General features: G+C 43.7%; 1 protein-coding gene across 1 annotated transcript in view; it reads left to right on the top strand.

Moving 5' to 3' along the window:
- The window catches only part of wnk2 (WNK lysine deficient protein kinase 2), a gene marked incomplete at both ends in the record, with an annotated part of 30,127 nt that extends 17,089 nt beyond the window's left edge, over positions 1–13,038 (top strand). Inside the window, 20 exons of the mRNA XM_083972242.1 lie at positions 15–47; positions 263–379; positions 559–978; positions 2,320–2,976; positions 3,821–3,870; positions 3,965–4,127; positions 4,214–4,330; positions 4,414–4,584; positions 5,166–5,208; positions 5,323–5,484; positions 6,062–6,936; positions 7,761–7,818; positions 7,932–7,996; positions 8,104–8,693; positions 9,759–9,988; positions 10,080–10,310; positions 10,469–10,567; positions 11,398–11,439; positions 11,566–11,888; positions 12,769–13,038. Of these exons, the coding sequence (XP_083828368.1) occupies positions 15–47; positions 263–379; positions 559–978; positions 2,320–2,976; positions 3,821–3,870; positions 3,965–4,127; positions 4,214–4,330; positions 4,414–4,584; positions 5,166–5,208; positions 5,323–5,484; positions 6,062–6,936; positions 7,761–7,818; positions 7,932–7,996; positions 8,104–8,693; positions 9,759–9,988; positions 10,080–10,310; positions 10,469–10,567; positions 11,398–11,439; positions 11,566–11,888; positions 12,769–13,038 (4,716 nt within the window). The remainder of the gene's footprint in view (positions 1–14; positions 48–262; positions 380–558; positions 979–2,319; positions 2,977–3,820; positions 3,871–3,964; positions 4,128–4,213; positions 4,331–4,413; positions 4,585–5,165; positions 5,209–5,322; positions 5,485–6,061; positions 6,937–7,760; positions 7,819–7,931; positions 7,997–8,103; positions 8,694–9,758; positions 9,989–10,079; positions 10,311–10,468; positions 10,568–11,397; positions 11,440–11,565; positions 11,889–12,768) is intronic.
- Between the last annotated feature and the right edge of the window lie 340 nt (positions 13,039–13,378).

The raw sequence follows: 13,378 nt of genomic DNA, 5'->3' as shown, positions 1-13,378 counted from the left end.
TTTCCTCTCTGTAGTGCCATCTCCAACCAGCTGCTGTCCTGCCCCAGGTACAACCACCATCTTTTATAACTTAGTGCGGGCTGTAATACTTAGACTGCAAACCACACAGAGTAATTGAATTATATACTGTCGACCTGCCCCACAGCTCACTTTTATTAAAGCTGAGTTTTTAGACTAGAATACAGAGAATTGGTTGGTGTATCCAACAAAAGTCCTACTCTCCAGTCAAAGTGAAAATCATCTATTTGGTTTCATTCCTTAGCTTTTATCTGCCGACCAGCCTCCATCTCATCTGAGTCCTCCTGACATATCTACCAGTTTCCCACAGTCAGTCTCCAGTGCTCCTCCCCCACTCCTGCCCCTCCAGATCAGCACACAGGTGCGTTGTGGTAGAAGTAGAAACATCAGGTAAAACTAGACAGAATCTGCTGGAAACATCCGCCAAAGGTCAATGTAGGTTACAGGGTTAAGTAATTCACGAAAGGCCTGTGTGAATGTTATCTCTATCGACTGGTTGTCTTTGTTCATTGTATATCCATTTTCCCTCTCTCTTCCCAGTTTCCCTCACCATACCCTGTTGTTAAAACAGGGGGCCACCAGCCCCCTCCCTTCTCCCCAGCTCCTCTGCCATCAGCCTACAGCAGCAGTGGCAATATGTCGAGCGCCTACTACTCACCCTCACCCCACCGTCCCTCCCTGCCTCTGACCCCTCATGCTGCCATGCCGTCTATACCTACCCTCGGCACCCCCCAGACCCCTCTATCCACACCTCAGCACGTGCCCAATGTGGCACTCCCAATCCCACTCCTTACCATGGCCATGGCCCCTGCAGCGCCCTGGCAGCAGGGCGGCCCTCCCACATCTAAGACAAACCATTGTAGCTTCCATACCACCCATCCCTTACCTCTCTCCCAGGTACGAACCACCCCATACCCCGCCCCCCACCCTGAAATGGAAATGGCTGAGCAGCCTGTCCAGGTGAATATTCGACTCAGTTATCACTGTAATGGCTGCTCATGGGAAATCTGTAATACTAAGGTGGCAATCTGTCTTATCCGTTGGCGTAGTCAGTGCATGCAGGACATGCGTGTCAGGATTTAAGGCGAGACACTACAGGCAAAAACATTGTTTTTTGGTGTACTGATCAATTTGGAGTTTTTTGGCTATTTTTCTCCCTTAACATGTATTCTTTCAGATTAAGGTGGTTATTTTACTTCATTTTGTCTCTTTTGTCGGTAGATTTCTCCTCAATTCACCAAAGGTTAGCATGCTACTGTGACAAACTGTGTTCTGCGTTCAACTGCCTGTTGTCTGACCCATGTCATGTCAGGTATCAATGACAGAGAGAGCTTTACAATTGTAAAGCTCTCTCTGCCCTGAACAATGATTAAAAAAAAATCGTATAAGTACGATTGACAATTACAATCTATGGAATTTTACAATACAAATCTTTAAAGGCCATTTCCTCAAAATGAGATTTTCCTCAGACTCTGAGCTAGAAATCACTTCAGCAGCACTTAGAGACATCAAACCTTCCAGTTTTATTCCTTTCTATATTATAAAGGTTTTTACAGAAGGGTTTGTTGATATATCATTCACAGCCTGATTTATACAACATTTTATTCCTAAAAACAGGGCAAAATTTGATTTTCTCCTTTACAGAGTGATAAAAAGAGATATCCAAAATCCCCCTCCATAAAAAACCTTTGAGTCTAAAATGTTTACAAATTAGCGTATATATCATTAGATATTGCCTCATTTTCATATTTAAACATAAAATTTGACAAAACTTAAAAAATAATTGTCTTAAAGGGACTACGAGGAGTTTCGGAAAGCAAAGTGTTTTCACACTACATTTGCCATGAGCCTCTGCGCGCACGGTGAAATTCTTGGATTCTTGGTGCAAGACGGACGAAAGCGAAAACATTTGCCAATAATGTTTTCATTAATCAAGAATGAAAGTCGGAGGTTCGAAGACAATCAGATACCATTGTAGTTCCGACCATAAACGACGCCAACTAGCGATTCGGTGGCGTTATTCCGCCCGCCGGGCAGCGTCCGGGAAACCAAAACTAGGAAATGCTGGGCGAGTCGACCACTAAATAATAATATTAAAATAACTGTAAAGACAAAACAATATACCGTATTTGTCAAAAATGGACCCATTAACAAGTGTGGGTAACGTAGATTCATTCACATTAATGAGACTCTTTTATAACCAAAAGCAAACTCCTCGGGGTCTCTTTAATGTAAGTAATTAAATTTGAACCAACTGATGAACATTGCCCTAAATGTGCTGGTTTGTTTTTCCAGGTACAGACGATTGCTCCACAGGGGAATTTGGGAGATGTTCAGCTTCTGGCTCCGGTCCACCCCGTCTTGCCTTCTGTTCAGACTTCTCTCTGGAGAAATGGGGTTGATGCAGAGACTACTGCAGCTGGTCTGGACTTATCTGTAGGCCCTGCAGTCCCACCTCCAGTCCCAGCCCCGGCCTCCATCTCAGTCTCAGCTGCAGTCCAAGTTGAATCCCAAGTAGCGGCACAAAGCCCAGCTATGGTCCCAGCACAAACCCAAACACCAGTCCCAGTATCAGCCCAAGCTGCAGCCATGTCTCAAACTCCAGCTTCGACTCCAATACAGGTTCCAGTAGCAGTACCAGCCCCAGCCTCGGCCCCAGTAACAGCACCGGTCTCTGCATCAGGGCTCAATTTTGAACCACTCAAAGTCTCAGCTACAAGTTCAGACACGTCTTTTGTCATTGGTAAACACCAACACCCAGCCCCGATCCCTGCCACCCTACCAGCCCCGCTTCAGTCTGCAGCCCCAGCTCCTGCTCCTGGTGCAGCTCCAGCTCTGCAGCTTACTGGCATCCAGACAGCAGCCTCGTTGCCTGAGTGTGCCAGCCCAGCCACAGCTCAGCAAAACCTCGAAATGACACCTGCGCCCAACACATTTCAAACAGAGCCTCCTGTAGAGGTATGGGTGAGGCCGCAGTTTACACCTTTTTGAGTGTCTTACGCATCTATGCACACGCACAAATAAAAATTGTCTCTGAATCAGCAACATCTTATTATTACTCAGAAAACATATTCCAACTGTCTGCCTTTCTAATCACATTCACATTAGTTTTAAACCTTTTTTTCCAATAATGACTGACTAAGTTAAAGGGATAGTTCAACATTTTGGCAAATTCGCCTATTGCCATAATCTCTATAGTTTTAGGAGTAGGTTCATTGCCTTTAATTGTCAGTGCAAGCTATTTTTAGATCGGCGGGGCAGAGACACGAGCTGCTCAGCTAACGCAACAGAGGCGGACAGTGCTTTTGTGTTTCCCTCATCAAACTAAATACACAATCCAACAACTTCAAAACACTCTCGTGGACAAGTTGTGACCTGCACATTTGCCATGCTATGAAATAATAACGTTTAGTTATATGTAACATTACGACACATGAAGCAAATACTCGGAACTACTACTACAAATGCGTAGCCTGCATGTCTCATAATGTGACATTATTATTTTGTGGCGTGGTGAATGTGCAGGTCACAACTTGTCCGCTAGAGTGTTTTGGAGTTGTTGAATTGTGTATTTGATGAGTTTGATGAGGGAAAGGCGAAAATACAGCACGCTGTGCAGAGCTCGCCTCTCTGCCCCACTGATCTAAAAACAGCTTGCACTGACAATTAAATGTCTTAAGACTATAGATGGCAATAGGCAAATTTGCCAAAATGTTGAACTATCCCTTCAATCCATTACTGTATATCAAAAGCTAATAGCACACATTGACATTAATACCACTGCTGTACTTTCTGTCTTCAGGACGTGCTTCAGGACAAACCAGTGTCTTTACCCAGCTACGCCTATGACAGGTGTGTGTCCCTACAGGTACTGTAACTTACTGTGATGAAAACGTGTCACAAATCTAGAGATGACAAAAGTGTGTTTATGTTTTCTTTTTCGTAGTCTCAACTCCGATGTGGCGTCCGGAAAGGAAATGAGTGACGGCTACGACAGCTTGGCCAGCGGAGGAAAGGGGGATGGGAAACCCAGGAAACACCACCGCAAGTCGGCGCGCACACGTTCGCGGCAAGAGAAGACGAGCAAACCCAAACTCAGCATGCTCAACGTTAGTCACGATGAACGTTGTGACAATGGAAGTTTTAATGTCTGAAAGCCACCATGTTTTCTGAATTGAAACCTCTGCCACCACAGGTCTGCAACACTGGTGATAAAATGGTCGAATGTCAGCTGGAGACCCACAATCACAAAATGGTGACATTTAAATTTGACCTCGACGGAGATGCTCCAGAGGAAATCGCCATCTATATGGTTAGTTCAGCATCTAAGTCACAGCTTTTACCTTATGCATTGATCATATTTGTATTTTGATATTGTTTATTGTATACCTGCAGGTGGAGAACGGCTTTATCTTACTATTAGAGAAGGAGATCTTCATCGACCAGCTCAAGGACATTGTGGATAAAGCTGAGGACATGCTGAATGAAGACATAGAAGGTGAAAGGGCCTCTAGCTTGAGCTGCAGTCCACAACAGGGTCAAATCTCTGAGGGGCTAGTGGGAGAGGTAAGACAGTGTTGGGCACGTTACTTTTAAAAAGTAATTAGTTACTTTCCCCAAAAGGTAACTGAGTTAATAACTGAATTACTACATTATAAAAGTAACTAATTACTAAGAAAAGTGACTATTGCATTACTTTTTTATAGAATAATATGTCAAATTAATGGCCTCTCCCTCCTAACCTCCGGTTTATCTGGAACTAGCCAACTCACTCAGTAATCCTCCACACAGGCAGGCTCCGCAATGTAGCGTTGGAGGAGTGAGTTGGTTAGTTCCAGATAAACGGCTTTTTTCAGACTAGTTGATGGACACTTTAATCGGTGTATTATTTTGCAACGGCACTTTTTATTGTCAGTAACGCTAACAGCATTATAACGGGGGAAACAGTAACATTTTTGATTACTCGTTACTGAAAAAAGTAGTACCATTAGTAATGCCATTATTAACGTTATCCCCATCACTGGGCACCACACATGCTTATACAATGCATTTATTATTTAGATAGATCTTATTCAGATGTATAAATACAAATAAATAAACAGAGTTGCAAGTAGTAGCATATTCATATCACATGTATCACTCTGCAGAGTCAGCAGCCTGGAGCGCCTCAGCCTGTCTACCAGCAGAACGGTAAACAATGATCTGTCTCTAACATGTCACCATCTGCATATCTACTAAATCCTTTTCTGCATATGTTGCGTTCATGTTGAAAGATCACTAATGAATTGATGTCTTGGGTTGCAGTTCTTCATACAGGAAAAAGATGGTTCATAATCTGCCCCGTGGAGGAGACGCCCACATCCAGCCAGGACACCCCATCCGATGGCACAACTACACAATCACCTGGGAGTTCAACCACTACCCAGCCCGCGGACAGCGGCATCGCACGGCCATCTACATCTAGAGGTTTGGTTTGGTTTATTAAGATCCCCATTAGTTTTTGCAAAGCAGCAGCTATTCTTCCTGGGGTCTTTTCATTTTCATAAGTGACAATACAAACCAACTATAAACGACACATAGGCCTACCTGATACATAAAAAACAAAAACACATACAAAAGGTACATACTTAATACATACAAATACACACAAAACAACCAAGATGACACAAAACATAAAAGTTACAAGTTCCTGAATCATTACAAAACATTTACAGTGTTTCCTGTCACACATAGATGCCAAACCAAATATTTACGACAGGCCATTTTACAAATTTGAACTAATAGGCAAAATTATGAGTTAAATAATATACTTTTAATTTCGTTTTAAAACATCATTCATATTTCTTTCTTGTGTAAGAGGTGACTTCATGCCCACAAAGCAAGCTCACCACAATGTCTGACAACTGCATGGGACAATGGCACCATCTTGTGGCAGCTGAAACAAAGACGTTCCTCAGCTCCCTCATGGGTGTTTGATGACTTTCTAAAAATATTTTTCAATCTTGTGATCTTTTATTCATTTGGCTTTTTCTTCCTTCTGCAGAAGAGGGGTCATCCTCTACTATGTCAGGAGGAAGTGGAGGCTTCTCCTACGACGTGTATGGATTCTGTAGTCCCCCGATAATGTCAAACACAGACCCGCTTGTTTTTGCCATTCTGTCCCCTCCTGTGTCTGCTCCTCCAACCCTCCAGTCCGTATCGTCGGTGGAGCCTCCCGGCAGCTTGGTGCAGCCCAGTGTGCATCAGGCCCAGCCGGCCAGGGCTCAGCCTTTGCCCCCGGCGTCCCCGCATGCGTCTTTCCCAGCGGAGGAGTCCCAGGGATCCCCTCTGGGCTCCGTCTCCCCGGTCCACGCCGCTCATCAGATGGCTGACATGACATGTCCCGTTTCTATGGCCGACGAGGTGCCCTGCTGCCCCCTGGTCATGCCGCTGTCTCTGGATGTGAGCGGTTCACAGGGTGGGTCTCCTCTCACCCCACTCCCTCTCCAGGACCCAGGTTCGTCCAAAGAGCCGCTGTCCGTCTCTTACGCCGCCTCCTCGGCTCGAAGCGAGCGACCGCAGCAGCCCGTGGTGCTCCATCAGCCTTTTTCCAGCGTGGGAGGGACCAAGGTGTCCTCCCTACCCCAGAGCCCGGCACCGTCCCAGCCGGGAGCCGGCCCTGGTGAGTCCGACGGCGAGGGACGACTCGGCCGAGGAGGCTTTGTAGACAGCACCATAAAAACACTGGATGAGAAACTACGGAACCTGCTCTACCAGGAATACGCCCCCATGTATCCATCAGGCAGCGCTGCGGAGACACCAGGCTCCGGCACCGAGTACATTCAGTCCCCTCCTGGGCCGGACAGCGCCACCGGAGGGTCAGGAAACAGCACGCCAGGGCCGATGGGGGAGGGACGGTACAGGGCAGGAGAACAGCTGGTGAGTGCAATGAAATCAGAGTCCCATCAGTAAATTAAAGAGTATCTATGTGTGTAGATTATAATAATGCAGCTGGATAGACAACAAAGTACTGCCTATTTCAATTAATCTTATGGAAAATATAGACATGTTTATACATGTTTATATGAAAACAAACCTTTTGCAAAATTAGAAATATTATATTTCAATTTGCACATTGCGAATTTAGAGGAGGAAGATTAAATTTGTTATACATGAAAAATAGAATTTATTTGCACAGTCTAAATATAATAATCATATGTTCATATGCATATACAATTGCATCTCAATGAATTAGAATATCATGTAAAAGTTGATTTATTTCAGTAGTTCAATTCAAACAGTCAAACTCATATATTATATAGATTCACTACATGTCTTTATTTCTTTTAATTGTAATAATTATGGCTTACATTTAATAAAAAAAAAATTAAAAAAAACTCAGTAAATCAAAGAATTAGAATATAGTGAAAAAGTTCACTACTGTAACCTAATGATGTCACACTCTGATCAGCTGATTAACACCAAACATCTGCAAAGGTTTCCTGAGCCTTAAATGGTCAGTGTGGTTCAGTAGCTCCACTATCATGGAGAAGACTGATGGCCTCCATCATATTCGACTTTATTGAGATGCGTCTGTATATAGATATAGATATAGATATTGATATGTATACATACAGTATATACATTTTCAGACAGTCCTCACTCTTTTATGCAATATAAAGAAGTCTATTATATTAAAGGACAATGATTAATGGTGTGTTTGTGTTTGTGGTTTTCTCCTCTGATTCAATCTCCTCTATCAGCCTCAAATTCCAGAGAGGATGGATAGTTTGAGCACGCTAAGTGACTCAGCCGTGTGTGGTATGTACATCATTTGTTAATTAATGCAACACATTTGGCATCAATAGATCCTAACTGAATTAATGTGTTAGTTTGTTAATGTATATTCAGTGTCGTGGACGTTTTTTTTGCAGCTTCGTTGTCGAGGAGACAGGTTCCTCACTCTGCCTCCTGCTCTGGAACAAGAGGTCGATTTAAGGTATGAAAAAGAGATTAGAGATGTTTCATTCAGATGAATTCCCTCTGCTCTTGTTGTTGGAGAAGCATCATGATGCGGTGTGAACAGTCTTTATTTGCTTTTGGCAGATAATCTCAGCTCCTCCTGAAGTGGCCAACAGACGAGATGTGAAACAGAGGAGCTGGAGCAGCGCCGCCTCCCCGGCTCACCCTATGGCGTACGGCGGAGAGCACGTCCAGGCCGAGACCATGGTCGTCTCCACCACCATCGGCCGTTTCTCCGTGATCAGCACCGAAGACGACATCACACAGAGAACGCGCTGCAGCCGCTACTCTGCCCCGCCGGACTTCTACCTGGACACTCCTCCCTCCATGGCCAAGAGGGGCTCCCTGCCCCGCGCCCTGACCTCCACCTCCGTCCCCGTGGACGTCACCATCCACGGTCGCTTCCTCTCCTCCGACTCGGGGGCCGAGAGCAGCCCCGCCAAGCTGGCCCCCGCCACCCCGTCCCAGCACCCTCGCTCCGAGCGCAGAGGAAGTGACCTGATGAAGAGGGCGGTGGCCTTCCTCCGTCGGTCAGGGCGCAGCAGCAGCGTACAGAGCTCCGACTCGCCCAGCAGACACGGAGGCGTGCACGGCTCAGCCTACGGCAGCAGCGACAATGACTCAGAGATGGAGGACTCGGACATGAAGAAGGAGCTACAGAGACTCAGGGAGAAGTAAAGAGCCAGTGTTTTATTGTCACACTTATTTTGTGTCTTAACCAGTGTTAGGCATGTTACTTCTAAAAAGTAATTAGTTATATTTACTAGTTACTTTCCCCCAAAAGTAACTGAGCAAGTAACTGATTACTATTATATAAAAGTAACTAATTACAAGGAAAAGACGCCTATCTCTATAACGCATTATAACAATATTTATCATGACTTATAAGGTCAGTTATAGCACTGTATAACTATAGTTATAAACGCTCATAAATGATCATAATGCTTTATAACAATAATCATAACACACTACAAAGCATTTTATCATGACTTATAAGGTCAGGTATTATAATACGTTATAATTGTTAGTAACTCACTGACAATGCCCACAATGATAATGCATTATAAATATAGTTATAATGTGTTATAATTATCCTATAAACATGTATAACTATCATTATAAACACTCATAAATTATCATAAGGCTTTATAACAATAAGTATAACACATTACAGAGCATTATAACTCTATTGTAATACTTGACCTCATAAGCCATTATAAAATGCTCTATAGTGTGTTATACTTATTGTTATACAGTAAAAGGTAAACAGTAACCTTTTTGATTCCTACTTGTTACTGGAACCGTTTTAACACTGTTATTCCCATCACTGGTCTTTACCTGTAAATATTCTGACCTGAAATATGAATGAATGAATGAATGAATGAATGAATGAATGAATATTTTATTTTCGTGTCATGCCACCACTGTGGCCCATCCCATATGGGATTACAAGACACAATAACAAATACAAAAAAACAAAAACTAGACAGTCCTTCCTGTTGGTGTTACTTGCCACACAAGTGTGACATAAATAAACAAATTCAGATTACTTTCAGTACTCAACAATATATCGCTCTTCGTCTCATTGCCCAAGCCTCTTCAAGAAACAAAGAAAATGCAAAAATATTCAAATAAAAAAGAAGTTTTAGCTTCTCAGCATCGTCCAACCACACAAATTCATTATTATTCATTATTCATTATTCATTATTATTGAAATATTCTTGCCTTCACGTCCTCAGACATCTGAGGGAGATCTCTGAACTGCAGGCCCATCAGCGGGGAGAAGTGGAGCTGCTGTATCGCCGGCTTGGTAAAGCCCCTCCAACTGGCCTGGGTCTCTCACACGTTGCGCCACACGGCGGCCGCAGAAAGAGGTCCAGCAAGCACAAGCTGAAGCCTGGCAAACTCCTCAGCCCTCTGGTTCAGCAGTTTAGAAATGTCACCACCAAAAGTGACTCCAGCAGATCCAGTCCGTATCTTTTTCACAATCTCCACTGATATACGTTGAATATTTACATGGAGTATGTCATTCTGATGCATGTGTGTGTTTGTGTGTCCAGGTGCTGCTACAGGTACAGGTGAGCCCACACTGAGTTTGAATGGCTCTCCAGCCAAAGGGTCTTTCCCCACTCACGGCAGGGCGCGGTCCTGCACCAGCCACATTCCCAGCTCCACCTCAGAGCCTGTGCAGACTCAGCAGCCCTGCTCCCTCAAGGGCTCTCTGTCGTCTGATAATATTTATGCTGGACTCCACGGAGACGGCACCGGAACGCAAGTTCGACCCGGACAAGGTGAAACTCAGTCTCTGTACACTACTACCAGTGTTTAAAACATCCAGGGGAAAAAATCCTGACTTCCCGTGGTGTTTGATTTAATATGATTGGGTGTTTCAGTGTGTGCTCTTCTTACCCTGGTGTCTTTCTCCCTCTTTGATTGTGCTCCTCTACAGGCTGGTCTAATTACCCTCAACCGTCTGAGAGAGTGACCTATAAATCCAGTAGCAAGCCACGAGCTAGATTTCTCAGTGGGCCTGTGTCTTTGTCTATCTGTTTGTATCTCCTCTCTTCTCGCATTGCGTCACTCGTTTGTTTTCCACACTTTCTATTTCTCCTCTTTAATCTCACTGATATCTTTTTTTTCTGTCTTTGCCAAAGTGTTCTGCAACTCTCCTGGGTTTTTCCTTTTGCTCCTCTTCATTCTGAATGACTTGCTTCTACCTCGTGTCCTTTGTTTGCACTGAAAGATATTGTTTATTCAAACCCTCTGAAGAGTCACGTTTGCTCTGAATAAGTTAACCTTTGATTCATTAAATGTTTGTTCGTTATAGAGGTTGTTTGAAAAAACGTTTCCAAAAGGGAATAATGAATTTACACTTTTTTTTTTCAATTAAAAAAAATGGCCAATATCATAGTAAATCATTTCTATTCCACATGTGTGTTGACTTGACTCAGATGTTTGAGGTTTGGATAATCAAGATTCATTATTATTGTAACATTTCCAATTTTCTCCTACTGATGCTAATGCTGTTATCCGACCTGCATTACTAGGCAATGGACATTTGCATGCCACATGCACACCAGTCTGTCATGACATTTCTAATCTCTCATCTCTTTTGACTCTCACGTTTCTTATCTCAGCCTCTCTAACAATCCGACGCTGCACTTCAGTGTGACTCTCAGGCTTCACCCGGACCACCTGCATGATTCTTCTAATAAATACACTGCCTTGTTTCACTGGACCTATTGCCTATCCATTTAGTTTGTTCCTTTGCTCTCTGACAGCATTTAGAAGCTTTGTTTTGCACTGCGTCCTGTTACTGATCATCAATACTAGGTTATGGTAATGATAACCTGTCTAAGGTCTGTTTTGTCTTCATAGGGTCGACACTGAAGCGACTGTGTCTCGGCAAAGAGCGTGGCAGTATGTAGAATTAGTGCCTTTATTTAGTGCCTCACTAACAATAGATTCATTCACAGTCCAGTTACTCTTGACTCAGTGAACTTGATGTGTGTCTGTGTGTTTGTGTTTTTGTGTGTGTCCTCCTAGGGTCTGCAGCCGGATCAGGGGCTTTTAATCAATCACAGCAGCCGCCTACTGGTGCCACACCTCCTCCTCATCAGCCAGTGATGGGGCTGGCCCAAGCTCAGGCCAATAACAGCAACAACAAGACGGCCACATACTCTGGCACGTCTATGAATTCCAGTGAAAACAATCTGCCTGAAGACTTGCAACGGCTGATGGACGACTGGGCCCAGGAGGTTCTTATTGTCACCCACAGGCCACGCACTAACTCTCTGAGCATCAGTGGGCAGCACCTGTGGGATCAGGTCCTGCCTCGAGCACACAGACAACTGACTAATGCTTCACAGGTGAGATTCATGCTAGTTATATAGAAATGTGTCAAGGTACAGCGTATATTGGGTATATTATTGGGTATAGTATAAGACAGTACAGTACAGTACAGTATAATAAAGTGTATATTGGGTATACAGTAGTAGAGTGGAGTAGAGTAGAGTATGGTATAGTAGAGTATAGTATAGTAGAGTGGAGTAGAGTATAGTATGGTATAGTACAGTATAGTATAGTAGAGTGGAGTAGAGTATAGTATGGTATAGTAGAGTATGGTATAGTAGAGTGGAGTAGAGTAGAGTAGAGTATAGTGTGGTATAGTAGAGTATAGTAGAGTATAGTATAGTAGAGTGGAGTAGAGTATAGTATGGTATAGTAGAGTGGAGTAGAGTAGAGTAGAGTAGAGTATAGTATTAGAGTAGAGTAGAGTAGAGTAGAGTAGAGTAGAGTAGAGTAGAGTAGAGTAGAGTAGAGTAGAGTAGAGTAGAGTAGAGTATACTATACTATGATCTACTCCGAGTAAAGTATAGTCCTTTAGAACCCAGACACATTCCTCTCTATACACCAGGAGTAGAAACCTTCAGATGTGTGTAGCTGTACACATGCCAACACAACACCAATGCAGTTAGCCTATTTAGTAAGTTTGTTAATTGACTTAAATGTCAGTCGGACAGCTACAGTGAATTTACCCCATAGATATAAATCATGAATGCACATATGCTATAGATGCACACACACATTAACACAAACACAGTACAGCTAATGAGAATAGAAAGGTTTACTGTGAAGCTTACAGAGTGCTACGGGTTGTCAGACAGCTTTCTACAGTATAGAGTTGTTACATTGTCTACACACAGCTAACCAATAATGTGAATATGTGTCCACATTCTGACCATGCAGGTCTCATCCTGGACAGCCTCTGGTCCAGAGGCATGCAGTCTGCCCCTGACATGGCCTGACAGCCCGGGCTCATCACTGATGACCAGCCCGTCCACAGCGTCCCATCCCAGCTATCAGCTCCACTCCCCTGCTCCGATAAGGGCCTTGTCCTTCTTCCCCCTCCCTACAGGAGTTTTTGCCTTTCCTGCTGTGCCCTCAGCCCAGGATGCCCCCAGTCCTGCTCCAGCTCCATCACATCAGCCGCCCGACCCCAAAGCCAGGACTCTCTAACCTGAGTAGCATTGTGTCTTCCAACTCTATTACCAAAAAGAAATCTCATAATACTTCTAATCAATCTTATGTGCATATACTGTATATATTTAACCAGCATGTATGTAACCATATGTACATACTCGCCTCTGTTCTTGAGTTTTATGTTGTTTCATTTGCATCAACATACCTCATGTCCATATTGCAGTACATAATCCTTGAGTGCAGTGTAATGGTAGTAGTGCATTTAAAGATGTATAGTTAGCCCAGTCAGGCTTAAAAGTGCAGATTTTTGTCATTGCTTACATATCTTTCCACTCACTGAATGTACATACTGTACTGTTCATTCATCCTGTGTTTA

Source organism: Trachurus trachurus, assembly GCF_905171665.1.
Source record: "Trachurus trachurus genome assembly, chromosome: 5".
Classification (NCBI taxonomy): domain Eukaryota; kingdom Metazoa; phylum Chordata; class Actinopteri; order Carangiformes; family Carangidae; genus Trachurus; species Trachurus trachurus.
The sequence above is the reverse complement of the archived record's forward strand: the minus strand, read 5'-3'. Positions and strand labels throughout refer to the sequence as shown.